Source organism: Hylobates moloch, unplaced genomic scaffold, assembly GCF_009828535.3.
Source record: "Hylobates moloch isolate HMO894 unplaced genomic scaffold, HMol_V3 SCAFFOLD_6, whole genome shotgun sequence".
Lineage (NCBI taxonomy): Eukaryota > Metazoa > Chordata > Mammalia > Primates > Hylobatidae > Hylobates > Hylobates moloch.
In genome coordinates, this window is record NW_026652281.1 from 22,076,919 (window position 1) to 22,104,337 (window position 27,419).

General features: G+C 43.0%; 1 protein-coding gene and 1 non-coding gene across 2 annotated transcripts in view; both read left to right on the forward strand.

Moving 5' to 3' along the window:
- Positions 1-13,403, forward strand: part of ALDH7A1 (aldehyde dehydrogenase 7 family member A1) — a 52,442-nt gene extending 39,039 nt beyond the window's left edge. The window contains exons 12-18 of the mRNA XM_032156544.2: positions 638-722; positions 2,245-2,351; positions 4,500-4,616; positions 6,346-6,443; positions 6,637-6,710; positions 10,237-10,312; positions 11,624-13,403. Coding sequence (XP_032012435.1) covers positions 638-722; positions 2,245-2,351; positions 4,500-4,616; positions 6,346-6,443; positions 6,637-6,710; positions 10,237-10,312; positions 11,624-11,678 — 612 coding nt within the window. The 3' untranslated portion in view covers positions 11,679-13,403. The remainder of the gene's footprint in view (positions 1-637; positions 723-2,244; positions 2,352-4,499; positions 4,617-6,345; positions 6,444-6,636; positions 6,711-10,236; positions 10,313-11,623) is intronic.
- LOC116472006 (U6 spliceosomal RNA) lies at positions 3,238-3,339 on the forward strand. The gene has a single exon (XR_004248931.1). It is a non-coding gene; the product is annotated as a U6 spliceosomal RNA (small nuclear RNA).
- Positions 13,404-27,419: the final 14,016 nt, after the last annotated feature.

The following is a 27,419-nucleotide window of genomic DNA, read 5'->3' on the forward strand; positions in this document are numbered from 1 at the left end:
TATGACTGCTCTGTGTTCACTGGGACTTAGGGTTACAGTATGGGACAGATGTACTTGAGGCCTTCTTTAATGCATTTATGAAGCTTAGCCAAGTACATCCTTGGAAACGTGATGAAGACATGGCTTACAGACCGGGTGCGGCAGCTCACGCCTGTAATCCCAGCGCTTTGGGAGACTGAGGTGGGTGGATCACCTGAGGTCAGGAGTTCAAGACCAGCCTGGCCACCATGGCAAAAGCCCGTCTCTACTAAAAATACAAAAAATTAGCCAGGTGTGGTGGTGGGTGCCTGTAATTCCAGCTACTTGGGAGGTTGAGGTATAAGAATTGCTTGAACCCGGGAGGCGGAGGTTGCAGTGAGCTGAGATCACGCCACTGCACTCCAGCCTGGGTGACAGAGTGAGACTCTGTCTTAAAAAAAAAAAATGGCTTATGATTTTATTCTAATATCTACCTAAAAGGAAATTTTTAACTTCATATAGTTAATATTAAAATGAGAAATTATATAATTAAAAAACATGCTTTGATTTGCTTATATTTTTAGAGATTACAATATTTCAGTAACAAGGAAATTATTCATTGTTTAAAAATGTGTACATTTATCATACTATGCCCTTGAATATCTCCTTTTTCGTTTAGTTTGTACATGAAAGCATCCATGATGAGGTTGTAAACAGACTTAAAAAGGCCTATGCACAGGTCCGAGTTGGGAACCCATGGGACCGTGAGTATCTCCTTCTGTTTTCAAAGCTATCCCTTTTTGAGAGCTGTTGACAAGTGTTTTCTGATCTGAGTTTTGGAGTTTCTTTCCTTTTCCTGAGAGGCCTGAAGGCACATGAAGCAGGTTATTAGGCTCTGGGGTATCGTGTCTGCTCCTAGGTTTCGACCCTGGGTGCTTGATGTGTGCTAGTGGGTGAGACTGGGAGAGGTTGTTTATATGGAATGAGATTTAGTGCGCTTCTCTCTCATTACCATTACCCTTGTCCAAGCCGACACTATCCCTCTTACGGAAGGCTGCAAGAATCCCCTGACCTTTCTGATCCATTGCTACAGATTGATTTTTAAAATGCAATCAGATAATTCACTCTCCTGCTTAAAACACTCCTCAGTAACTTCTCATTGCTTTTCAATTTTTTTTTCGTTTCTTCTTTTTTTTTGAGACACAGTTTCACTCTGTTGCCCAGGCTGGAGTGCAGTGGCTTGATCTCAGCTCACTGCAACCTCCGCCTCCTGGGTTCAAGCAATTCTCCTGCCTCAGCCTCCCGAGTAGCTGGGATTACAGGTGCATTCCACCATGCCTGACTGATTTTCGTATTTTTAGTAGAGACAGGGTTTTGCCATTTTGGCCAGGCTGGTCCCGAACTCCTGACCTCAAGCAATCTGCCTGCCTCGGCCTCCCAAAGTGCGAGGATTATAGGTGTGAGCCATTGTGCCAGGCCTGCTTTTAGATTAAAACCTAGGGTCCTCTTGATTTCTTCTTTTTCACAAGCTCCCAATCCTTCCTGGTCTGCTGTCTGCCTCCTGCCATGCTTGCCTTCTCACCAGCCTTTCTGTGTCTGTTTTCCCTCTTGCTCCCAGAGCTCCACCTTCTCCAACGTCCTTTCAGTGTTCCAGGCATGCCAGGCTCTATCCTGCTGTGCTGTCTGCTGGAAACATTCTTCACCCAGAGTGGGGATGGCTCTGCTAACATGCCTTCTCCTCATAGAGGCCTACCTACATCTTCCTTCTTCCTTTGTCACTGGGTCACTGTCAATGCTCTAGTCCCCAGCAGCCATAACATAGGACAGCATCATTCTCTTCCCCCTTGAGTTACACACCAACTACTGAGACTGTGATGTTTCCTTAGAGAATGGTCACACTGTAATGAGTAAACTGACCCTATATTTTGAGTGCAGTGCTTTGAGTAATTGATAGCCATTCCTTTAAACTAGAAGTTGGCAAACAGACTTGGCCCTGCCTTTTCTGTAAAAAAAAGTTTTTCGGCACATACCCACTCATTTGCATGTCATTTGTGGCTGCTTTTGCACTACAATTATGGAGTTGAGCATTGGGATGGAGATCACGTATATCCTCCAAAGCATAAAATATTTACCATCTGGTTCTTTATGGAAAAAGGATGCTGAGTTATGTTCTCAACTGAGAGCATATAGGAAGGGATTGGTCTGTTCATTGAGAAAGCTGTTCTAATAATAAAATGATGCCATAAAGGGCAAAATGATGAGCCAGCCTTCCTTTTCTCTCTCCAGCTAATGTTCTCTATGGGCCACTCCACACCAAGCAGGCAGTGAGCATGTTTCTTGGAGCAGTGGAAGAAGCAAAGAAAGAAGGTGGCACAGTGGTCGTTGGGGGCAAGGTAAGGGATGCTCTGAGATCAGTTGTGACAGCTTTTTAAACTTCTTTTCCCTGAAACACAAGCAGGGCTCTGGGCATATTGGGAAAGCCACCCCATTTGGCATCCTTCTTCTCCCATCTTTATTTATATATATTGTTATAAAACAAAGAAGTACATGTTTTTATTTGTTTGTCTCTTTTTGAGACAGAGTCTTACTCTGTGCCCAGGATGGAGTGCAGTGGCGCGATCTTGGCTCACTGCAACCTCTACCTCCTGGGTTCAAGTGATTCTCCTGCTTCAGCCTCCTGAGTAGCTGGGATTACAGGCGCATGTCACCGCACCCAGCTAATTTTTGTATTTTTTGGTAGAGATGGGGTTTCCCATGTTAGTCAGGCTGGTCTCTAACTCCTGGCCTAAAGTGATCCACCCACCTTGGCCTCCCAAGGTGCTGGGATTACAGGCATGGGGCACCACGCTTGGCTCTGTTTGTTTTCGTGACAGGGTCTTGCTCTGCCACCTAGGCTGGAGTGCAGTGGTGCATGATCTCAGCTCACTGCAGCCTCTTCCTCCTGGGCTAAAGCAATCCTCCCACCTCAGGCTCCTGAGTCTTGCTCTGTTGCCCAGGCTGGAGTGCGGTGGCATGATCTCAGCTCACTGCAACCTCCGCCTCCCAGGTTCAAGCGGTTCTCCTGTCTCAGCCTCTTGAGTAGCTGGGATTACAGGTGCCTGTTACCATGCCCAGCCAATTTTTGTATTTTTAGTAGAGAAGCGGTTTTCACCATGTTGGCCAGGCTGGTCTGGAACTCCTGACTTCGTGATCCACCTGCCTTGGACTCCCAAAGTGCTGGGATTACAGGCGTGAGCCACCGTGCCTGGCGAGAAATACATGTTTTAAAGAATGACAACAGTGCTTGGCTTTGTCAGCACATATACTAAAATTGGAACGATACAGAGAAGATTAGCATGGCCTATGCACAAGGATGATATGCAAATTCATATCCATATTTTAAAAAGCATTCCATATTTAAAAAAAAGACAGAAAATGCATGGGACATTTCTGGAAGGACATAGAAGAAACTGAGTCGTGGTTGCTTTTGAATTGGGTCCTTAATATTTGTATGGAAAGGAGAATTCCTTTTCAAGTACAGTAGGAGACTTTGTATTCAGAGCAATTAGAATGTATTTATTGGTTATTTTTACAAGTCAGTTAAGGCAAGGAATAAAAAAATACATATCGTAAGCATTAAAAAAGAAATTAACATATATTGCCAGGTGCAGTGGCTCACACCTGCAATCTTAGCACTTTGGGAGGCTGTGGTGGGAGGATTGCTTGAGGCCAGGAATTCAAGACCCACCTGGACAACATGGTGAGACCCTGTCTCTAAAAAAAAATTTAGCTGAATATGGTGGCATGCGCATGTAGTGCTAGCTACTTGGGAGGCTGAGGTGGGAGGATTGCTTGAGCTCACAAGTTTGAGGTTGCAATGAGTCATGATGACATCACTGCACTGCAGCTTGGGCAACAAAGCAAGACCAAATCAAAAACAAAAAACCAAATAATAAAAAAAAAAAAATCAAAAACAAAAAAACCTCCACATAGAAAGATTTGTTTGTAGCCGGGCATGTTGGCTCACACCTGTAATCCCAGCACTCTGGGAGGCTAAGACAGGTGGATCACTTGAGGTAAGGAGTTCAAGACCAGCCTGGCCAAAATGGTGAAACCTGGTCCCTACTAAAAATACAAAATCAATTTAGCTGGGCATGGTGGTGCGTGCCTGTAGTCCCAGTTACTTGGGAGGCTGAGGTGGGAGGATGGCTTGAACCCGGGAGACAGAGATTGCAGTGAGCTGAGATCAAGTCATTGCACTACAGGGTGAGTGAAAATAACCTCTTGCAACAGTGTTTGTTCAACATAACTTGGTTATGTCACATGGCATGGCTCTCCATCCCTGCCTGACTCTTCATTTCCATTTTTCTCTGACCAACTAAGTTAGAACCAGTATCAGGAAAAGAGAATTTTCTTTCGTGATTGGAAGTTATTTTGGAGAAATAATTCACCTATAAATGATGCTAATTTTTTTTTATAAGTGTAGGCAAAGATTGCATCCTCTGACCCCAAGTCCTAGAAAGCAATGCTTTCATTCTTTTTATTTCATTTCTCTGCATTAGGTTATGGATCGCCCTGGAAATTACGTAGAACCGACAATTGTGACAGGTCTTGCCCACGATGCGTCCATTGCACACACAGAGACTTTTGCTCCGATTCTCTATGTCTTTAAATTCAAGGTAAAAATGCATTCTGTTCGCTAGTCTAATGTTGAAATAAATGATAGGAAAATGATGGTGGATTAAATTTCACTTGATGAGCCTTTAAGAGGGTTTTAGAAAGTAATCTGAATAGTAGATATATAAAGGTTCAGGATAAAATATGAGATAAACACTTAAAAACTCTGTAGCATGCCAAGCTAGCTGCCAGGGAAACCAGACTGGGTAGTGGACTAGTGTTGGAGTTTATGGAGTGTGTGGTCGTCATTTCCTGTGACTTCTTAATCCTGGGCTGTGCAGGCCATGGAGTCACCTTCTCCTGAACCGTGGTACTGGATAGTTTGATAGCCTGAGTGCTGTGAACATGTCAGCGGACAAAATGAGAAGATGCGGGGGTAATCTAAAGACCTATAGTTGGCCGGGCATGGTGGCTCATGCCTGTAATCCAAGCACTTTGGGAGGGTGAGGCAGGCAGATCACCTGAGGTCAGGAGTTCGAGACCAGCCTGGCCAACATGGTGAAACCCCATCTCTACCAAAAACAAAAAAATATTAGCCAGGCGTGGTGGCAGGCACCTGTAATCTGTAATGCCAGCTACCTGAGAGGCTGAGGCAGGAGAATCACTTGAACCCGGGAGGCTGAAGTTGCAGCGAGCCGAGATTGCACCATTGCACTCCAGCCTGGGCAACAGAGCGAGACTCCGTCTCAAAAAAAAAAAAAGTCCTATAGTTATAAACTCCATCAGAGGACAGGCTGCGGAGTTTGGTTTTGTTTTCCCTGATCTTATTTGTTGATCTCAAACTGTGGAGGTTTTAATAGGTGAAGAAGCTGGGCACAATGGCTCATGCTTGTAATCTCAGTGCTTTAGAAGGATCACTTCAGGCCAGGTGCTCAAGACCAGCCTGGCCAACACAGTGAGACCTTGTCTCTACAAAAAATTAAAAAATTAGCCAGGTGTGATACGTACCTGTAGTCCTGGCTACTTGGGAGGCTGAGGTGGGATGAGATCCTGTCTCTAAAACAAACAAATAAACAAAACCCAAAAAACCGACACAGGTGAATGAATTAGAAGATCTCATTCCCTAGGTTGAGACAGGCCTTAGCCTTGTCAGTAAATATTTAGGATTAATTTTGAGACTGCAGAGATTGAATCAATATTTGAATGTACCATTATTAAGAGTAAAAGAATAGTGAGAATTGCATCTTGTTGCAGTTACATCATTGCATTTCTTTATTATTTGCTTTAAATTTTACCTATCATTGTTTCACTTATGGGGACTAGAGAATATAATTTTGTGTTTTGTAATGTGTTTGTGTACATTATGAGGCTGTGTGAGCTCTTGAGCAGATTAGCTTCTCTAGGCCTCAGTTGCCCAATGTGTAAATTGGGAGGTAGTAGGAAACCTGTGATATAGGATGAGGATTAAATAACTAAATGCATGTTAAGTGCTTAGATCAGTGTGTTACACACATAAGAGCTCAATAGATATTAGCTATTATATGTAGTAGCTTGAATGAAAGGAAGAATGTGTTAATATTTGTTTCTCATAATTAGGGGAAAAATCCCAAAAAGTTTTGCTTATTATCAGTGATCTGAATTATAAGAGAAACAGAGTGAGTAAACTTGACTCTTTGGTTTCCTTTTGTACACTGAAATTATACTGGTACACCTCAGGAAATGAGTTTAATGTCAGTGAACTTTAACCTGAACACTATAACATCTAACAGCTTCCTATGTCTCTCCTTTTAGAATGAAGAAGAGGTCTTTGCATGGAATAATGAAGTAAAACAGGGACTTTCAAGTAGCATCTTTACCAAAGATCTGGGCAGAATCTTTCGCTGGCTTGGGTACAACTTTGTCTATTTTGAAAATTTATATAAGTCTGATTTATGTGGTGAGTGGACTTAAAAAAACCATTGTAGTCGAAAATCAATTTTTCAGTATTGAAAGCCTTTGAGCTTTGGTTTAGATTTTTTATTTATTTTTGTTTGTTTTTAATTTCGTGTTCATCGCTCTCACCATGCTTCCCTTTTTACACAGACCTAAGGGATCAGACTGTGGCATTGTAAATGTCAACATTCCAACAAGTGGGGCTGAGATTGGAGGTGCCTTTGGTACGTAGAGAATCATTTCTTCTTTTCCATGTTGGGCAGCAAAGAAAAACCAGTAGTAGCTTTTAGAAAAGATTGACCATGAGACTGAAACACTCCTTATATTTTGAAATAACCTTATGTGATCTAACATGCCTGAAAAAACTTACATTCTGTATCCAGAGTTATCGCATAGAGTCCTGCGTCATCTCCTCAGAGGCAGCATCAGGTTAGAGCAGAGGCCCTTAACCTGAAATGTGTGAACCCCTGAAATGGTGGCATTTGTTTTCTGGGGAGAAGTTTCCAGACCCAAAAAAGATTAAGAATCCCTGCTTCAAAGCCAGAAAATTTTACATGAAATATTCTGGTTTTTGTTTGCAAAGTAGGCATATAAATGTTAAACATACTCTTTTTCACTAGATGGAATACAAAGTTGTTTCTTTTCACTGGGCCCTGCTCCTGTTTCCTCTTAATAAGCCATGCATTATTAATGCTGAAACTTGGTAGTAGTTTTTCCTGAAAAACTCTCCCTAACCATTGTGTATTAAGTATTATTTATTAAAAATGATCCGAAGTAAAATAAAACAGATTGCTTGTTGTTTTTTTAAAATATAGAAGCAAAACAAACATGCATTAATACTTGTAAAAGTTTATATCATTAGTAGCATTCTTTTATATTTTTAGACCAAATACTACAATTACTATTTGATGCATGGACTTTGCTGTTTTCAGTTCACCCCTTACCCCTGCACTCCACTGTGCAGTTGCCTGAATGCATGAGTGTCTATCTTCTCCTTTTGTACTAATTTAATCCCTGTTTCCAACCCATGCCTGCTCTCTCCAATTGATTATTCCTTTTTTTTTTTGAGTTGGGGGGCTTGCTCTGTTGCCCAGGCTGGAGTGCGGTGGTGCGATCACAGCTCACTGCAGCCACCACCTCCCAGGCTCAAGCATTCCTCTTGCCTCAGCCTCATGAATAGCTGAGATTACAGGCATGTGCCTCCACAACCCAGCTAATTAAATATTTTTTTTTTTTTTTTTTTTTTTAGAAACAGGCCTTCACTATGTTGCCCAGGCTGGTCTCAAATTCCTGGGCTCAAGCCATCCACCTGCCTTGGCTTCCCAGAGTGTTGGGATTACAGGCATGAGCCACTGCACCCAGTCAATTGACTATTCTTCATTTAAGCTTTTATAGTTAATTTTTAAAGTTTTGGTGGCCAGGCACAGTGGCTTATGCCTGGAATCCTGGCACTTTGGGAGGCAGAGGTGGGCCGATCGTTTGAGCTCAGGAGTTCAAGACCAGCCTGGGCAACATGGCAAAAACTCGTCTCTACAAAAAATACAAAAATTAGCTAGGCATGGTGGTGTGTGCCTGTAGTCCCAGTTACTTGGGAGGCTGAGGTGGGAGGATCTCTTGAGTCTGGGAGACGGAGGTTGCAGTGAGCCAAGATTGTTCCACTGCACTCAAACCTGGGTGACAGAGCAAGACTCTGTCTTCCCAAAAAAAAGTTTTGGGCTGGGCATGGTGGCTCATGCCTGTAATTGCTTAAGCCCAGGAGTTTGAGATGAACCTGGGCAACGTTAGTAGGACCCTGTCTCTACAAAAAAATTAAAAAAAAAACTAGCCAGATGTGGTGGCACACACCTGTATTCCCAGCTACTCGTGAGTCTGAGGTGCAAGGCTGGCTTAAGCCCAAGAGTTTGAGGCTGCAGTAAGCCGTGATCCCACCACTGCACTTCAGACTGGGTGACAGAGTGAGTGTGACCCTGTCTCTAAATAAATAAAAGTTTTAAAAAAGTCTTATAATGGAAAAAGTAGTTTTGCCCATACTTTTCTTCTCCTCCTCCTTTCCCAGAGGCTACATTGAGATTCTTTTTTTTTTTTTTTTGTGAGACGGAGTCTTGCTCTGTTGCCCATGCTGGAGTGCAGTGGTGCAATCTCGGCTCACCGCAACCTCCACCTCCCCAGTTCAAGCAATTCTCCCGCCTCAGCCTCCTGAGTAGCTGGGATTACAGGCACACGCCACCATGCCCGGCTAATTTTTGTGTTTTTTTTAGTAGAGACGGGGTTTCACCATGTTGGCCAGGCTGGTCTTGAACTCCTGACCTTGTGATCCACCTGCCTCGGCCTCCCAAAGTGCTGGGAATACAGGTGTGAGCCACTGTACCTGGCCGAGATTCTTTTTACTAAAAGAAAAAAGCAAATTTACCTTTGAATTGATGTCAGTTTTTCTAACTAGTGTGCTTTCACTGCTGTCTCCTTGAAAGCTTTAGACATTATGTATTGACCCTCTATTATGATAGAGGCTTCTGTCCAGGAGCAGGACACATGGGAGTCAACTAGTAGGAGAAAGAGAAGAAGCTGTTCTTTTCATTTTCTTCTTGGATGCACTCAGTACCCTTGCAGACTGAAGAAGCAGTAGAAAACAGAGGCAGGGAGGGCCCTGCAGGCCTGGCTAGCAAGCGGAGGGCAGTGGGGTACCAGTTCTCAGAATAATGAACATGGTTCTTGAAAGTGGATTAGTTCATTCGCTCAGCATGTGCGTAGCTGGATAGGGAGTCTCTTGGGAGATTTTAACTAGGACTTGTTTCTTCTACTTTTATTCGCTCTCCCCCTACTCCCTCCCTGCCCACCTTGGGTAGAAATAGCTTTTATTCAAGTGCAATAAAAGAGTTTGTTGGGGAAGACTCATGGGGTGTCATCTTGTAGAATGAGCACTGGGTGAGGAACCAAGAGACACCATCCCAGTCCCATTTACTGCCGTCCCTAGCTCTGGAACCTCAGGCAGGTGCTCAGCCTTGGTTCCTTAGAGCCTCTGCGACTCTGTTCCTGCCAGGAATTTCAGAGGTGCTGTTAGCTGTGGCTTGTTTTATTTCAAACGTGTGCAGGCTTTTTACTGGCTTCCCATTCTTTGAAGTCAGTTATATCTCTTTTTACTTTGCTTGTGCATTTGAGAGCTAGAAAGACAAACATTCAGCTGTGATTTTTCTGGAACCCATTTAGTGGAGATTCTTTCCCTCTCATGAGAAAGACCAGGTGACTAGTTAATAGAGAAGCTTTTATTTCAAAATTATTATATTTTCTTAATGTATTTCTGTCAAATGGGAATATCTGTGTTTTCCGTGATAATTTAATACAAGTTATTGAGAGAGATAAAGAAGACAGTTACAGCTCCCATATTCTTGTGCCCTGCTCAAAAGAAAAACTGTGAATAACATGTATGGGCTGGGCACAGTGGGATTACAGGCATGTGCCACCACACCCAGCTAATGGGATTTTTTTTTTTTTTTTTTACAGTTTCTTTCTGTTTCCATTTCCTCTTAATTCCTCATATTTTATTTTCCCTCTTAATTCCTTTTTTCTGTTTGTTTTGGTCTCTTGGTCTCTGTCTTTGATTTATTTGTTTGCAGGGGAGATATCGTGGGCTAAATGTAAAGTAAATAATCAGGTTGTTCTGGTATCCTTTTGGTATCTTCTTTTTGTTAATACCAACTATGAGCCCACATGGAAACTGCTCAAAAGATATGATACTATTTTTTATTTCTCTAGGAGGAGAAAAGCACACTGGTGGTGGCAGGGAGTCTGGCAGTGATGCCTGGAAACAGTACATGAGAAGGTCTACTTGGTAAGAAAAGGTTTTGGGAAGATAGGTTTGGGCTTAAAGCCTTTGGGAATGGGCTTTTACACTCTCCTACTGTCTGTGCTGTCTTTGTGCAGTGTCATTTGATTTGATTTTTCCAGCATTCCACAGCTGTCTCCTCTGAGTATCTATTTGGTACTATTTTTCTAGCCTTCTTGTCTAGCTTCATCTAGTGCCCAGCACCCAACAATGAAATGGTCTCATGCGTGGTTTCTGTATTTTTAATAGAGTTGGGGTTTCTCCATGTTGGTCAGGCTGGTCTCGAACTCCCGACCTCAGGTGATCCACCCGTCTCGGCCTCCCAAAGTGTTGAGATTACAGGCGTGAGCCACAGGACCCGGCTAATTTTTGTATTTTTAGTAGAGATGGGGTTTCACTGTGTTGGCCAGACTGTTGTTGAACTCCTGACCTCAGGTGAGCTGCCTGCCTCGGCCTCTCAAAGTCCTGGGATTATAGGTATGAGCCACCATGCTGGGCTGTTTATTGCACTTTTGAGGGCACACTTTTTTTTTTTTTGAGATGGAGTCTTGCTCTGTCACCCAGGCTGGAGTGCAGTGGCCTGATCTCAGCTCACTGCAGCCTCAGCCTCTGCCTCCCAGATTCCAGCGATTCTCCTGCCTCAGCCTCCAAAGTAGCTGTGATTATAGGCGTGCACCACCACGCCCAGCTAATTTTTGCATTTTTAGTAGAGACCAGGTTTCCCCATGGTGGCCAGGCTGGTCTTGAACTCCTGACTTCAGGTGATTCATGCCTGCAGTGGCTCATGCTTGTAATCCAAGCAGTTCGGGAGGCCGAGGCAGGTGGATCATTTGAGGTCAGGAGTTCAAGACCAGCCTGGCCAACATGGTGAAACCCCGTCTCTACTAAAAATACAAAAATTAGCTGGGCGTGGTGGTGGGTGCTTATAATCGCAGCTAATCGGGAGGCTGAGGCAGGAGAATCGCTTGAGCCTGGGAGGCGGAGGTTGCAGTGAGTCGAGATCGTGCCATTGCACTCCAGTCTGGGCAACAGAGTGAGACCCTGTCTCAAAACAGAACAAAACAAAACAAACAAAAACCAACCAAAAAAAAACCCATGTATGATATGTCTTTCCAGATTTTTATGTTTCTGTCTTTTTTCTTTTAAATAAAACGGGATCCATACTAACATTGTCTTTTATCTTAAAGGTTTGTCTTAAAAAGTTATAACTTGGAGATCTCACCTTGTTAATATAGATCTGCTACATTTTAAAAGTGGGCATGAAAATCTTCTGTTATGTATGTACTATCATTAATTCTGTTCATTTTTTCCCACTAGTACTATCAACTACAGTAAAGACCTTCCTCTGGCCCAAGGAATCAAGTTTCAGTAAAGGTGTTTTAGATGAATGTCCCTTAATTTGAGGTGTTCCGGCAGCTGTATTTGAAGAAGACAAAATTAAAGTTTTCCCTGAATAAATGCATTATTATGGCTGTGACAGTGACTAATCCCCCTATGACCCCAAAGCCCTGATTAAATCAAGAGACTCCTTTTTTAAAAATCAAAATAAAATTGTTACAACATAGCCATATTTACTAAAAGATGGGTTAGATGGATTTTTATTATGTCAACTAGTTGTACATGGCTTTTTAAAAGTTAATGGTTATTTTGTAATTAGAAAAAAAATAGTACATACCAGGGTAGGAATTTGGGAAAATACAGAACCGAGGAGAAAAGAGAAGTCTTTGCAGTAGATACGGGGTGTCTCCTGACCAAGCGAAGGATTCGGCGGTGGAGGGTGAATATTGCTTGACATTACCCACCTATGGCATGTGTTGGATGGCGTGTGATTGAAAGGGAGATGCATTCCCCTATATGCTTGGACCATAGTTCGGTATTCATGTGGAATAACTTGCAGTGCTTAAAATGACAACAGGCATTCATCACAGTCGTGGCTCTTGCTTATGAAGGCTTTGTCAACTTGGAAGAGATTTGTGGGGTAGACGGATTTTGTTCCTGTGCTGGAGTCAGCCACCTGCTGGAGGACTCTGAGGCCAAAATTGCCTGTGCAGAATTATATAGAAAGTGCATCTGGAGGCTGGGCGAGGTGGCTTACGCCTATAATCCCAGCACTTTGAGAGGCCAAGGCAGGTGGATCAGTAGAGGCTAGGAGTTTGAGACCAGCCTGGTCGATATGGTGAAACCCTGTCTTTACCAAAAAATACAAAAATTAGCCCAGTGTGGTGGCAGGCGCCTGTAATCCCAGCTATTAGGGAGGCTGAGGCAGGAGAATTGTGTGAACCCAGGAGGCAGAGGTTGCAGTGAGCCTAGATTGTGCCACTGCCTGGGCAACAGTGAGATCCTGTCTCCAAAAAAATAAAAATAAAAAGTGCATCTGGATTTTTTTATACAAACTTAGACCATTTTCTTTAGCTTTAGGCGTCTGCAGTTGCCCTTAGATCTGTTCTCAATCCTCAGTGTATGTGGCAGCATGTGGTCACAGAGAGCTGGGCAAAGTTCACTTTCTCTTTGCTGACAGCCTCACCTTTTCTCATTGGGAAGCTGCGCAGGAGCCTTTGGGCTGGTTCAGCCCAGAGGCCCCTGTTCTCCTGCCTTCCTGGCACTCTCTGCTCCCCTTCTGCATGGCACCCCTCTACTCCTGCCAGGTTGGACTGGAGCAGAGGCCTTTGAACAAGATGACATTTGTAGACAATCTGATCCATCAGGATGTGGAGAGATTTGGAGAAATGGCAAATAATTTGGGGTTGAATTATGGCCCAGAGAAGTAAGCAAATGAAAAACTAAACAATTACAAATGTATCTGGGAAGCAAAGGTATTCATAATATGTCCCATGGCCAGCTGCGAGCAGTATTTAACTAGACATGCTGTTGTCAATATTGAACATGAATCAAGCTAAATACTGATATAGCTATTGAGAGAAGGTTGGCAGGAAGAAATCATGGGTGAGGGTAGGTGGGAGTGCTTAGCTATAGATTTTAGGTAAAACTGGTTCTGAAAGCTTTCTTTGAAACAAATTTATAATTTTTCTTCTACATGTTTCTAGCACAAGGACTCAATTTTTTTGGTTATAATGTTCAGTAAAACATATGCCTTCAATTTGTTCCTCTTTGTTCTTTTTTGCTGATTTAGCAGATATAAATCACTTGTTAGTATTTTTAACTACCCAAGTTAAAATGTACATTTGTAAGTGTCATTACTGGTCTTATATTTGAAGGTGTGAGAGGTCTTGTGCTGCTCATTACTGGTTATATTGAGCATTTCATAACTCGTAAATCCTGTGTTCCAACCGCTACTGCTGACAATGCCAAGCCTCCATTGTGGATGTGGGGAAGTGTGTTTAGCATGCTTGCTTCTGCCACGGCACTAAAGCCTAACTTGTTTAGGATCTTGCTGTACTTGGAGAGAGCATCCATTCGCTGAGCCTAGCAGCCAGGCTCTTGTGACTCCCTGGGAAGTGGGTGAAGAGCTAGCTCCTGGCTGCAGCAGTGGGGAGGCAGACCCTCCAGATGAAGACTTCTCACAATGGAGGGGAGGCAGTTTTCTCAAAGGAAATTGAGTGCTGTTTTGTACTCTGCTTCCCACTTTCTCTTTCAGGGTGGGAATCTGTTAAGCCTCCTCTCTCTCCTGCTCTGCAACCACAGAACACTTCTTTTTTTTTGGTGTCTCAGTTTTACCTACACTGGAGTGCAGTGGTGCAATAGTGGCTCACTGCAGCCTCCAACTTCTGGGCTCAATCTGTCCTTCCACCTCATGCTCCCCAGTAGCTGGGACTACAGGTGCATGCCACTGTGCCCAGCTAATTATTTATTTTTTTTTGTAAAGATTGGGTCGTATTACATTGCTCATGCTCTTCTTGAACTTGTGGCCTCAAGCAATCCTGCCGCCTCAGCCTCTTGACTTGTTGGGATTACAGGAGTGCGCCACCATGCCCAGCTCTGTGGAAAATTCTCTGTGGCATTCTGTCTCCTGAAAATGCCGAAGGGACCAAGAGGGCTCAGTGTCCTTCCTCTTCTGTTCCCTGGCACTTTCAGACCATTTTCCTGTTGCCGTCATTGTAACAAAGGTTGCAGATTGGAAAGCTGATTTGGAATGTTAAGTGTTTTCGGTTTCAGTATTTTTATGAAATTCCTATGGTCTCCAACACAGTTTTTATTTTATTTTATTTTATTTTATTTTATTTTATTTATTTATTTATTTATTTATTTATTTATTTATTTATTTATTTTTTACACCCGGCTTGATTCACTTGCTTACCCTGATTCCCTTATTTAGGTCTCTGGAGACATATGCAATGGTGACCATTTCTGCAATTTCTACCCTCTTAGCACTTACCTCCCCTTCCACATAACCACTCACATTTCATTTTATTTGTGCTATTTGTTGGTCTTACAGTTTTAAAAGAGGAGGTGTGAAGAGATTAGATACAAGTGGCTGCCATTAATCTTCAGTCCCATAAACAGTACATGTTGATGTACGAGAGTTTTAGGTTTTTCATATAATAAAATATATTGATCTTTTATAGTTTTTCCAATTTAAGTTTTGAAAGTTAGGTTACAACTATATCTTTTTGATTTTTCTTTATTGTGAGGTGTATTTTTAAAGATCAAAGAAATACTTGCATACAGCTAAAAATTCAAATGGGGCTAGGTACAGTGGCTCATGCCTGTAATCCCAGCACTTTGGGAGGCTGAGACGGGCAGATCGCTTGAGCCCAGGAGTTCCAGGCCAGCCTGGGCAACATGGTGAAACCCTGTCTCTACAAAAAATATAAAAGTTAGCCCAGTGCAGTGGTGATCACCTGTAGTCCCAACTATTCGCAAGGCTGAGGTGGGAGGATTGCTGGAGCCCAGGAGGTCAAGGCTGCAGTAAGCTGTTATCATGCCATTACACTTCAGCCTGGGCAACAGAGTAAGACCCTGTTTAAAAAAAAAAAATTCAAATGGGGCTAGAGTGCTTATAATAAAAACTAGCAGCTCACATTCTCACTCTACCCAACTCCTGATTCCATTCGACAACAACCACCTTTTCTACTGTTGACTTTTCTAATTTTCTCTTACTTACCTACATATTTCTAGTTGTGCAACCATCACCACTGTCTAGTTCCATCCAAAACATTGCCATCCCCCCCAAAATCTTGTACCTATTAAGCAGTCATTCCCCACTCCCACCCCCCGCCCAGGCCCCAGCCACCATTGATCTGCTTTCTGTCTCTATGGACTTGCCTATTCTGGATATTTCATATAAATAGAATCTCTTACTAATTTCCAAACAGTTGGATGATCTGTGTCACATGCCTATCATTAATATTTTCCAGTTACTTGGTGTCAGTTTCAGTTTTTGTTTTGCTTGCTTTTTTCTTCCTGGTATTTATTGACTCCCCAAGGGCCTTTTGTCCCCCTGCTCCCATGTGGCTGCTCTCTAGGGCAGCTGCAAAGGTGTCATCCTTGAACTCCCCTTTGCTGCTCTTCTATGTTACAGCTTCTTGTTCACTGCATCCTGTTTTTCTCTTTATTGCTTTATGCTCTTCTTTTGCTGGAGCCTATCCTGCAGAAGCTTCCTGCCAATGATTGTTTTGGAGGAAATTGAAAGCCAAACCAAACCTCTCCTATCCAAGGAGAAGAACTTTATCTCCATATTGATTGAATATAGGATTCTAGATTTAAAATGTTGTAGGCAGTTAGAGTTTGCTCTTATTTTTTCTTCTATTGGAAAGGTCCACAAATATTTTATTGACATTTGTGTCTTTAATCCATCTGGATTTGGGTTACATGTTGTGATTTGTCTACATTATTTCCCTTTTAAAAATAAAAATAATTCCTCAACTCCAATTAGACAATTGGGTTGTCCTTTTCATACTGATACCTCTTTTATAGTATACTGCATTCTTACATATAACAGGATCTGTTTTTAGCTGTGTATCCTGATTCTGTAATTGGTATGTGTGTGTGTATATAGATAAATAGAATGCCATTTCCACATGCAGACTGAAGGGCAAGCTTACTCCTTTTTATATGACTACATCTCCTGTCAGGTGTCCCCTCTGCCGTGGCTCTATAGGATTCTGTTAGATAGTGGTGGTCATTGCACAACTCTACCGATATACTAAATGCTACTCAATTGCTCATTTTAAAATGGGTTAAAATGGTGAGTTTTATGTTGTATTTTACAATAAGAGAAACATACAAAGCAAATTAAGCAATAAAAAGGGCAGTTACTACAGGGAAAATAACATTTAATTCTGTGATCCTTTAAATTTCTTCTATTTAAATTGTTTTAGAGTTCTACATATATTATCTATGTGACCTGCAAAAAGTAACCTGATCTCTTTGAACTTCATTTTCTTGTCTGTAACGTGGGTTGTATCAGTTTGGTTTCTTTGTGTCAAGCTGCGGAAACCAATTATGTCTTTAGCAAACATGGTCTGTTTTGGAAAGCCCAGATCCAATTTGCCTCTCCAGATCCGCTCTCCAACATTCTCCTGCAGTGTGTCCTTAGGGGCTGATCTCTACGGTGCGCTTCATCTGGGCTTGCTTTATCTTCTGGCTTCTGATTGTGTTTGGCCAGTGGTAGAAAATCAGAGCAGAAAAAAAAATGTCAAGAGTATTTTTTTTTTTAAGGAAAATGTACACAAAGCATGTTTATTGGGATGATTTCTCATTCATCCTGATTCACGGTTGCTGCTTCCTCCTAAGGAACATTCTTCTGTAAGCTTTGCTTGTCCTTCTGTAGGCTGATAGGAGAGTGGAACAGCCAACACACACAACTTTGGGCCTGGCGAAAGAGCATGGTGACTTTATAGCATCCTGGCCATTTCACATCCGTGAAGAAGGAATTGGTTCGTCACCAGGAGCTTCTCATGTTTTCTCTTCTGGAGAGGCATGAAGGAGATCCTCTAGAGACATGTCGCCGGAAAGCTTATTCCTTTTTCTGTGTCTACATCTCCTGTTAGATGGCCCCTCTGCTGTGGCTCTGCAGATTCTGCTAACGTGACTCCTTTTTTTTTTATCCTTTAGTCTGCAAGTGGAGATGGAATTCTGTTGCTATTTCCTGAGTTTGTCTCCTTTATCTCTAGGGACCTAGCTAGGTAGCAGGTAAAAATCAACCGTCTCGTAGAAACGCCACTGCTAGAATGAGTGAACTTCAACTGTTTTTAGGCTTTTTGTTTCTCAAAACTGCAGGAAAGGACCAAGCAATTCACCTAGCATAGATCATTTACCTTTAAGGTTATTTACCTGCCGCTTGGCAAGGGGAGAGCAAAACAGCTGGATTAATAGTCCCAATGCTGAAATCAAGGACAGGTAATTCCCCTAAAAGAAATTAGAGTTGTTATCCTGGGTAAGAAACACAGATGCTGCTAAGCTTAAACAATCTATTTCCACTGTATGAGGATGCTAATAATATCTGTCCCATGCAATTATTAGGATTAAAGAGTAAAATTATAAAAGTTAACAGTGCCTGGTAGGTTCATGGTAAGGGCTCAATAAATGTTGGGTACTGTTATTAGGATGTTTTCCATATTCGTTTTCAGCTTTTAATATTTTAATTATTTTCCTAAATAAAATTTAGAAACATTTTCCAGGTTTTTAAAAAAGAAATTTCTTTGGGATTTTTATTGGACTCAAATTTATAAGTTAGGAAGAACTAATATGTAATACTCAGATCTTAAAAACATCAGTGATACGTATTTTGATCAAATTTTTGTGGTTCCTAGCAAAATTCTGTCGTTTATTTCATGCAATGTCTTAACAACTTTTAAGTTTATTCCTATATATTTTATGATTTTGGATTTTTTTTTTAAGTCTGTGTTGCCCAGGCTGGAGTGCAGTGGTGCTGTCTCAGCAGACTGCAACCTCTGCCTACTGGGTTCAAGTGATTCTCATGCCTCAGCTTCTCGAGTAGCTGGGATTACAGGTGCGCACCACCATGCCTGGCTAATTCTTGTATTTTTAGTAGAGACAGTGTTTTGCCATGTTGGCCAGGCTGGTTTTGAACTTCTGGCCACAAGTGATCCACCTGCCTTGACCTCCCAAAGTGCTGGGATTACAGGTGTGAGCCACCGCGCCCAGTTCAGTTGTTATGGTGAATGGGATTCCCCATCTTATGCATAAATTATTGCAGAGACCATTTACTTCCCAAGGTAGATTAGGTTTGAAAATAGAAACATAGATCCAACAACTACTCAATATTTGCTATTTGCTTGTTGAGAATCCTTACAGCCTGGCAATTCCAGGGTTATAGAAATCTGGCCCACATTCAGATATAATCAATTTGTCTTTACAGGGTTGACCTGTAGGTGTCACTGTTGGTCAAAGCAAACGTCTGTTTAGCAGTGAAGTGAGTTGTGTTGACTTTGTATCCAGGAGGTCACCATGGAAAAGTTTTTGCAGTCAACAGACAATGCCCCACATTTATGAGCTGCTTTACTTTCCAGCACCATTGGTAACTTGCCTCTCCTACTGCCTATAATTGCAGGTTTGTATCTTTTAAGTTAAAAATGTGGCTGGATGTAATGGCTTATCCCTGTAATCCCAACATTTGGGGAGGTCGAGGAGGGAGAGTTGCTTGAGCCCAGAAATTTGAGACCAGCCTAGGCAACATAGTGAGACCCTGTCCTAACAAAACAAAACAAAACGAAACAAAACATTTTTAAAAAAAATTTTCCATCCACTCTTCTTTCCCTGCAGTGAGCATATGTATGATGTTATTCCATTTTGAAGAACTCCATGGGTCATTCGTTTTATTTACACTTAAATGATGCTTACTGTGTTCCAGGCACTTTTCAAAGCACTTGGCAAATATAAACCCATGGAATTCTCATAACCCTAGGAAATAGATATTATGATCTTCACTTTATTGATTTGGAAACTGAGGCACAGAGAGGTTGAGTAACTTTCCCCAAGTCACACAGCTGATAAATGATGGGGCTGAGATTTGAATCCAAGTAGCCTGGCCTCAGAGTTAGTATTCTTATGAATGTGAATAGTGTCCCTGAAATAGCAGAGTTCTTATTTCTTCGCCTTCCCTGTCTGACTCTCTTAATTGTTGACTTTTTTTTTGCAGTGTCTTTTATTGTGACATAATCACTAACTTAAAGAAAAGTTGCAAGTACATAGAACTTTTCCCCCTAAATTATTTGAGAATGTTGTTGATCTGATGCCCTGTTACTCCCAAATGCTTTAGTGTATATTTCCCACAGACGAGGACATTTTCCTGCATAACTACAATACAACCATCAAAATCAGGAAATTAGGATTGATGTGTGTATTAGTCTGTTCTCACAGTGCTATAAAGAACTACCTGAGACTAGGCAATTTATGAGAAAAGAGGTTTAATTGACTCACAGTTCCACAGGCTGTACACGAGGTGTGGCTGGGGAGGCCTCAGGAAACCTAACACATGGCGGAAGGCGAAGGGAAGCAGGCATGGTCTTCACATGGTCGGAGCAGGAGGAAGGGAGTGAGGGGGGAAGCGCTACACACTTTTTTTTTTTTTTTGAGACGGAGTCTCGCTCTGTCGCCCAGGATGGAGTCCAGTGGCACGATCTCCGCTCACTGCAAGCTCTGCCTCGCCTCCTGGGTTCACACCATTGTCCTGCCACAGCCTCCCGAGTAGCTGGGACTACAGGCGCGTGCCACCATGCCTGGCTAATTTTTTTCTATTTTTAGTAGAGATGGGGTTTCACCCTGTTAGCCAGGATGGTCTCGATCTCCTGACCTCGTGATCTGCCTGCCTCGGCCTCCCAAAGTGCTGGGATTACAGCCCCGACGCGCTACACACTTTTAAACAACCAGATCTCTTGAGAACTCTTATCACGAGACGGCACTACGGGGATGGTGCTAAACCATTAGAAACCACCCATATGATGCAATCACCTTCCACCAGGCTCCACCTCCAACACTCGGGATCACAATAGGTAAGATTCGGGTGGAGACCCAGAGCCGAATCATATCAACATGTAGATCTAATCCTCAGATCCTGTTCACTTTTGCCCCTTGTATGTTATCATATCTCTTTAGTCTCTTTTAGTCTTCTCTTGACTTTCATGCTTTTGAAATTACACACCACTTATTTCATAGATCATCCCTCAACTTGACGTTTCCTCATAATTAAGTTCAGGTTGTGCATCTTAAGCCGTACACTCACAGAAAAACGCCGTATTCTCACCTGCATCCTATCAGGCAGTGTGTGATGTGATTTCCGTTTGCCCATACCAATGATATTAACTTTGATTTCTTGATTAAGGTGGTGTCTGCAAGCGTTCTCCCCTGTGAAACATCTCTTTTACCCTTTGTAAATTAATAGGTCTTTGTGAGGGGAGATGCTTTGAAACTATGTACATGTCCTGCTCTCCATCAAACTTTCCATTGATTCACTTATTTATATTTGTATGTACTTAAATTTTTCTATTTTATCCAATGAGTTATAATCCATTTATTACATTACTTACTTTGATGCTCAAAATAAATTTTTATATCCCTGATTTGGCCAGCAGGACTCCCTTCAAGCTGGCTTCACTGTCCTTTCAACATGTTCCTGTCCTTCTCTGAGCACTTCCTTTCTTTTTGGCACAAGATGTTCCAGGCTCAGTTTGTACTTTTCCTGCCCCAGCCCTAGAATCAGCCGTTTCTTCAAGGAGCCCAGGTCTTTTTTGGTAAAGCGTCATGTTTATCAGCCAGAGTCTAGTGTAGGGATGCCTGTTGATGTGGGGATGTCACTGCTCCCAGGCCCTTGCAGCTGGCAGACATGTACATCTACATTTATTTATAAATCTGTTTATATGGACAAGTGTGAGTTTACATAAAACTTCCGAATCCTATCCAACACCACAGCGTTCCTTTTTAGTTTTTTCCTTTCAGTATCTGCAGCTCTTGTCTGATGAGAAACCTGCCTCACTACCCTTGATGCATTTTTTTGTAGATCACTCCCTGTGTATCGCTTATCTCCCATCCCATGAGGACGCCCTCCTCACCTCTCTCCGGTTCTGATGGTGCTGGACTTGTCCTTACGTGAGTGCCCTCGTCACCTAGTTCAGGCTCTGACACCCATGTACAGCTCCTCTCTTTGGAGGCACTCTTCTCACCCATCTAATGGCTTCAGGACTGAATTGTTTGGGAAGGGAAGAGGTAGAGAAAGAAGAACTGATCTTTCCTTAAATGCAGAATTTTGAGTCAGAATCAAAATAGTACTTGACTGCCCCATGCGTGCTTGTTCTGGGGCAGGAGGGAGAGATATCTGGACTTAAGATGGAAGAGTGGAATAGGCGGGGTGGGCACAGGTCCCGGAGGTAGAGCACCTGCCTTCCAGGCACAGCTCTATTTCTAAGGGGCCAAATGATCTTAGAGAAGTAATTTGATCTCTTGTGCCCCAGCTCTTCCAATAATGAATTGGACCAAATCTAAATCAAAGACTGGTGCCCCATGGCCAAAATTGGCCTAAGTGCTTATTTTGTGTGGGAGTCAACTTCCTTTCTTATTTATTTATTTATTTTTGAGACAGGGTCTCCCACTGTTGCCCAGGCTGGAGTGCAGTGGTGTGGTCATGGCTCACTGCAGCCTTGACTGCCTGGGCTCAAGCAATCCTCCCACCTCAACCTCTCAAGTAGCTGGTACCACAGACGCATGTCACCATACCTGGCGAATTTTTTTATTTCTTGTAGAGATAGGGTTTTGCCATGTTTCCTAGGCTGGTCTCAAAATCCTGAGCTCAAGCAATCCACCCACCTCAGCCTCCCAACGTGCTGGGAGTGATACAGATAGAAGGCAGGGAGATACTGCAGTAGAAGAGGATGGTTCCCTGGCAAAGGCCCCACCCTCAAGCTTGGAATCCCACGGCCCTAAATGGGAACAAGCATTCCTGTTTTTGTGCCCAAATGTTGCCTTTTGGCCCACCATGCACCCTATCCTGTACCCATATAAACCCTGAGCAGAAGAGCAGAGAAACGTAAGAGCAGTGCAGCAGAGAAGGAGAGAAGGGAAGGAGCATCTGAATGTTGAGAGGAGTTTGCCTGGGGATGGTCGGACAGGAGATTGGCTGTGGGTCTGCCTAACTCCAGGGGAAGATCATCTTCCCACTCCATCCCCTCGCCAGGTCCCCATCCATCCTGCTGAGAGCCACCTCCATCTGGCAATAAAATCCCCCTCATTTACCATCCTTCAATTTGTCCGTGTGACCTGATTCTTCCTGGATGCAGGACAAGGACCCAGGTACCAAGAGGGCACTGAGCTAGTTAACACTTAAGCCATCTGCGACAGCAGAGCTAAAGAAGTACTGTAATATGCCCATCGGGGCTTCAGGAGTTACAGGCACCCACCCCTAGATGCTACTGTGGCGTTGGAGCCCAAAAGCGCTTGCCCCAGCTCCTGCATGCTCCCCCTCCTCTAAGGGGTTTGAGTGCACAGTGGCCAAACAGATGAGCCACACTCGGTCACACGTCTCTGAGGGGGGTCAGGGAACTCTCCCGTTTCAGGATTATAGGCATTAGCTGCTGCACCAGGCCAGGAGACAAGTTTCAAAAAAATCAAATTTAAGTTTCTTTAGTTGGAGGCTGTGCACTCCAATTAGCCCCAGGTGGGTGACAGCTCAGACCATCTTTCCCAACTTTATAAATTTCCCTCTCTGGGCTAAGTTACATTTCAAGCCTCTTCTAGCTCAGCATGGCCTCTTCTCCATTTGCTATGCTCTGGCTCAGCAGATTCTTAATCTATGGCACCAGGCCTGTCAAGAGACCTGCATTTGTTTCCCAGCTTTTAGCCAGGAAACACTGGGAAAGCCACATCTGAGTGGGTTGCTGCTGCTGGCTCCAGTGGCCAGGTTTTATTCCCTTATTTGGCCCCGCCCACATCCTGCTGATTGGTCCATTTTACAGAGTGCTGATTGGTCCATTTTACAGAGTGCTGATTGGCCCATTTACAATCCTTTAGCTAGACACAGAGCATTGATTGGTATATTTACAATCCTCTAGCTAGACAGAAAAATTCTCTAAGTCCCCACTCCACCCAGGAAGTCGAGCTGGCTTCACCTCTCAGTGTTATTGATGGAAGCACTTAGAGCTCCCTGCTTTCTGTGTGGAGCTGGTCTAGGCCTGGACCATCCTTGGGGCATGCATTTAATTAAGTGAGGCTCAGAGGTCTGGACTGATGGGTCACCCTGATTCAAAGAGAATTTCTTCAGTAAACAGGGTCTAGAGGAAACCATATAGTGTGGGGGCTAAGCCCCCGTTTGGCAGGTCCGGGGATTGAGCAAGAAGACACTTGCCTGGATGAGCAGAGAAAGGAGATGGGGCTGTGTCTTGAGTCTATCGGCTGGGTCACTGGAGGTATGGTAGGGTCTCTAGAGCTGCCTCTAATGACAGCAGAGTGTCTTCAAGAAACTTTTGAAAGGGACCAAATTCTTTTTCTGATTACCTTTCTAGCTTCTCTGGCTGATCCCCTATACATTGGATTGACATAGACAGATTAACAAAAGAAAACAATCAGAATTTTATTAGCATGTGCATTGCAATTACATGTGGGAACACTCAGAGATGAATAAACTCAAAGGTTTGGTTGGAACATGGGCTTATAGCATTTTAGCAAAGGACCAATAGTTTTTTTTTCTTTTTTTTGAGACAGAGTTTCACTCTTGTTGTCCAGGCTGGAGGGCAATGGCACAATCTCGGCTCACCACAACTTCTGCCTCCCAGGTTCAAGCCATTCTCCTGCTTCAGCCTTCCAAGTAGCTGGGATTACAGGTGCGTGTCACCTCATCCGGCTAAGTTTTGTATGGTTGGTAGAGACGGGGTTTCATCATGTTGGCCAGGCTGGTCTTGAACTCCTGATCTCAGGTGATCTGCCTGCCTTGGCCACCAAAAGTGCTGGGATTAAGGACGTGAGCCACCGCACCTGGCCCCAATACATTTTTTAGAGAAGTGACAGGACAGAGGAAAAGGACCCGAGTCTCTAGGGGCAGCAAATTGTGGGAAGACAAATATGTGGGAAACCAATTGCAGATAAAGGCCTGTTAGTAAAGTTTGCTTCACGGGTTCCTCTGGTGCCATCTCTAGGCAGATAAGGATCTAAAGTTGTCTCCAGTGATTAACTTTTTTTCTTCCTGATGGAGAGGGGAGGAAGAAAATATTCGTAAATTTATGTCTAAGATGGGGAGTGCAGAGAGCTTTTCTTGTATCTGTTTCTTCTCAATTGCCTTCAGCTCAAAATAATCCTTATGTCAAAGTGTCATATTTTGAGGTGGCATATTCTGCCAGCCTACAGTCCCAAGAACCTTGGCTAGAATGGATTGGTCTTGGATTGCAGTGAGTTGAAAAACTGTACAGAAGTGTAGAAGAAGGAAATATCTTCTAGTTGAGTTTTAACTTCTGTTTTGAGCTGGTGAACTGAAATCGTTCACTGAATATTTAAATTCTTTGACTTTCACCTGTGAAAATCTCCTGAATGAAATGAGATATTTGATCCTATTTAGTGGGTCACTGAACATGCTTCTAACATGAAAACATTCAGCTGTGAGCTGTGCTCACAATCTCAAACAGGGTCGGGGAGAGAAGATTTACATGTTCTGTCCCCTGTGCCCTTTCTTGGGGCCTAGAGGACACAATAACTTATCTTTCCTGGGGATAGTATAAAGGAACATCAACTTGCTCCTATTTTGTACTGGAGAAGCTTAGAGAATCAGATGCTAGTTTTATACTACATCCCTCAGTATTAAAAGCTTTAATTTAAAAAAGAAAAAATAACAGCTGGGCACAGTGGCTCATGCCTGTAATCCCAACACTTTGGGAGGCTGATGTGGGAGGATCGCTTGAGGTCAGGAGTTGGAGACTAGCTTGGGCAACATAGCAAGACCCTGAATCTACAAAAAGTAAACAAATTAGCCAGACGTGGTGGTGCGTGCCTGTAGTCCCAACTACTTGGGAGGCTGAGGCGGGAGGGTAACTTGAGCTCAGGAATTCGAGGTTGCAGTGAGCTATGATTGTACCACTGCACTCCAGCCTGGGTGACAGAGTGAGATGCTATCTCTGAAAATAAGTGAATAAATAGATAAAAATAAGAAAGGAAAAAAGTTCATCTTTGGCCAAATGTCAAAAAAGAAAATAAAAGGAGAAAAAAGGAATTAACGATTCATTGAAGATTTTTTTTCCTTCCTTGAAGAAACAATTTGTTCCAAGCTAAACAATTATGCAAAAACATTGTAATGTTTCCCTGGTGTTTTAAATCCAGATTTCAGGTGCCCCAAAGAGAGAGATCAGGTGATTTTAACCACCTGAAATGAAAAAAAATAAAAAAAAAGAGGCAGGGCACAGTGGCTCACGCCTATAATCCGAGCACTTTGAGAGGCCGAGGTGGGTGGATCACCTGAGGTCAGGAGTTCTAGACCAGCTGGCCAACATAGTGAAACCCCGTCTCTACTAAAAATACTAAAACAAAAATTAGCCGGTGTGGTGGTGCACATCTGTAGTCCCTGCCACTCAGGAGGGCTGAGGCCCGAGAATCGCTTGAACCTGGGACATGGCAGTGAGCTGAGATCACACACTGCACTCCAGCCTGGGAGACAGAGTGAGACTCCGTCTCAAAGAAAAAAAAAGGTAAATAAAAAGCATCAGACAATTTTCTATAGCTTCTAGACGATAGAACCTGCAGCAGTAACTCAATGAGTTTTTATTCTCATGTTTGCCCTGTGCAAGGAGCAGACCAAGAGAAGGGGTTTGCTTGCCCTTGGCTTTCTCTGCGGTCCACCCCAGCTGCCAGGTAAATCACAAGTCATGTAGTATTTTCTGTGAACGCAGGTAAGCTCAGCACCCCGGCCTCATTCCCTTCCTTTTATTTTTTGACCTCTACATTTAACTATGACTTTTCTGGTGAACATATTGCTTTCTTTCCTCCTTAAGGGATTTCATTTTATTCTTGCTCACCAGAAGCACAGAACCACCCCAGCTGTGGCTAGTTTAGCCTTCCCAGGGCTCTCTCCACTGTGGCCTCCCAGAACTACTAATCTACACAAGAAGCCTGCCCTACTGTTGACATTTTATAAACTATGTGCCTCTGTGACTAAATAGCTAGAGTCATCATATCCGCTCAGTCCTGCATCTTTATAAAAAACCTGGGCAATGTGCCATCCTCTCTGTCCACCACCAAGATTTTTCTCTGTAAAATGCTTTCTTTAAAGTCTGTGCACAAAAGCATAATTGTTCCCTCAGAGCTGCTAAAATGACTTGAAGGGCTTGAGTTTTTAGTAGCTTTCAGAAACAAAAGGAGCTTTCTAACTGGACAAGCTATTCCCTCCAGCAAAGGATCCTTGGCTGAACTTTGTTTACCATATTAAGCAGCATAGCGCAAGCAGTACTGTGGCTTATGGTTAAATAGTCACTACAGAAAATTCACTTCAGGGTTATTTCTGGTTTGTTATAACATGTATTTCTTTTTTCTTGTCTGTATCGTTTAATAACAGTAAGGAAGGTTACAGAAAGCTTTTTATGACCATCCTCACCCCAAAGTCAAATTAACTTCTCCCTCTTTTTGTCCCCAACAGATGCAGTGCACCCTGATTTTTTCATGTCTGTTTCACTCACTCAGTGGACGCTCTGTGAGGGCAGGACCTTGTCTAGTTTGTTCACGCTTTCTTGCTTTCCTGTGTTCATTGAGCAAGATGCCTGGCATATAGTGTGAAATCAGTTAACATTTGTGAATAAGCAAATAAATGGATGAATTTGTGGAGGTATTGGCTTCTTTTTATGTGTTTGGTAGAATTTGGTGATGGTAGAGAGAGCTATTTCCTACCCCACCTCCATCCCCTCTGTTCTAGGGTGGGCACATAGCTGCTTGGAATAAAGTCAGCCTCTTCTACCTCCTGACTGGAAGTATGGCCAGGTGAAAAAGTAGACAGGGTTCCTGAGGACTTCTAGGCACCACCAGACCAGCTCTGAATTGCCTTAACCTTCCATTTTGTTCATTTTTTTTTAAATCACTTGCAGCCAAATCTAGTCGTAACAGGTATGTTGGTTTAACATGTGTGTCTGTGAAGACCAGGGAGAGATTGGGATAAAAAAATCTAAATCCAAGGCTGGATACAATGGTCCATGCCTGTAATCACAGCATTTTGGGAGGCCGAGGAGGGAGGATA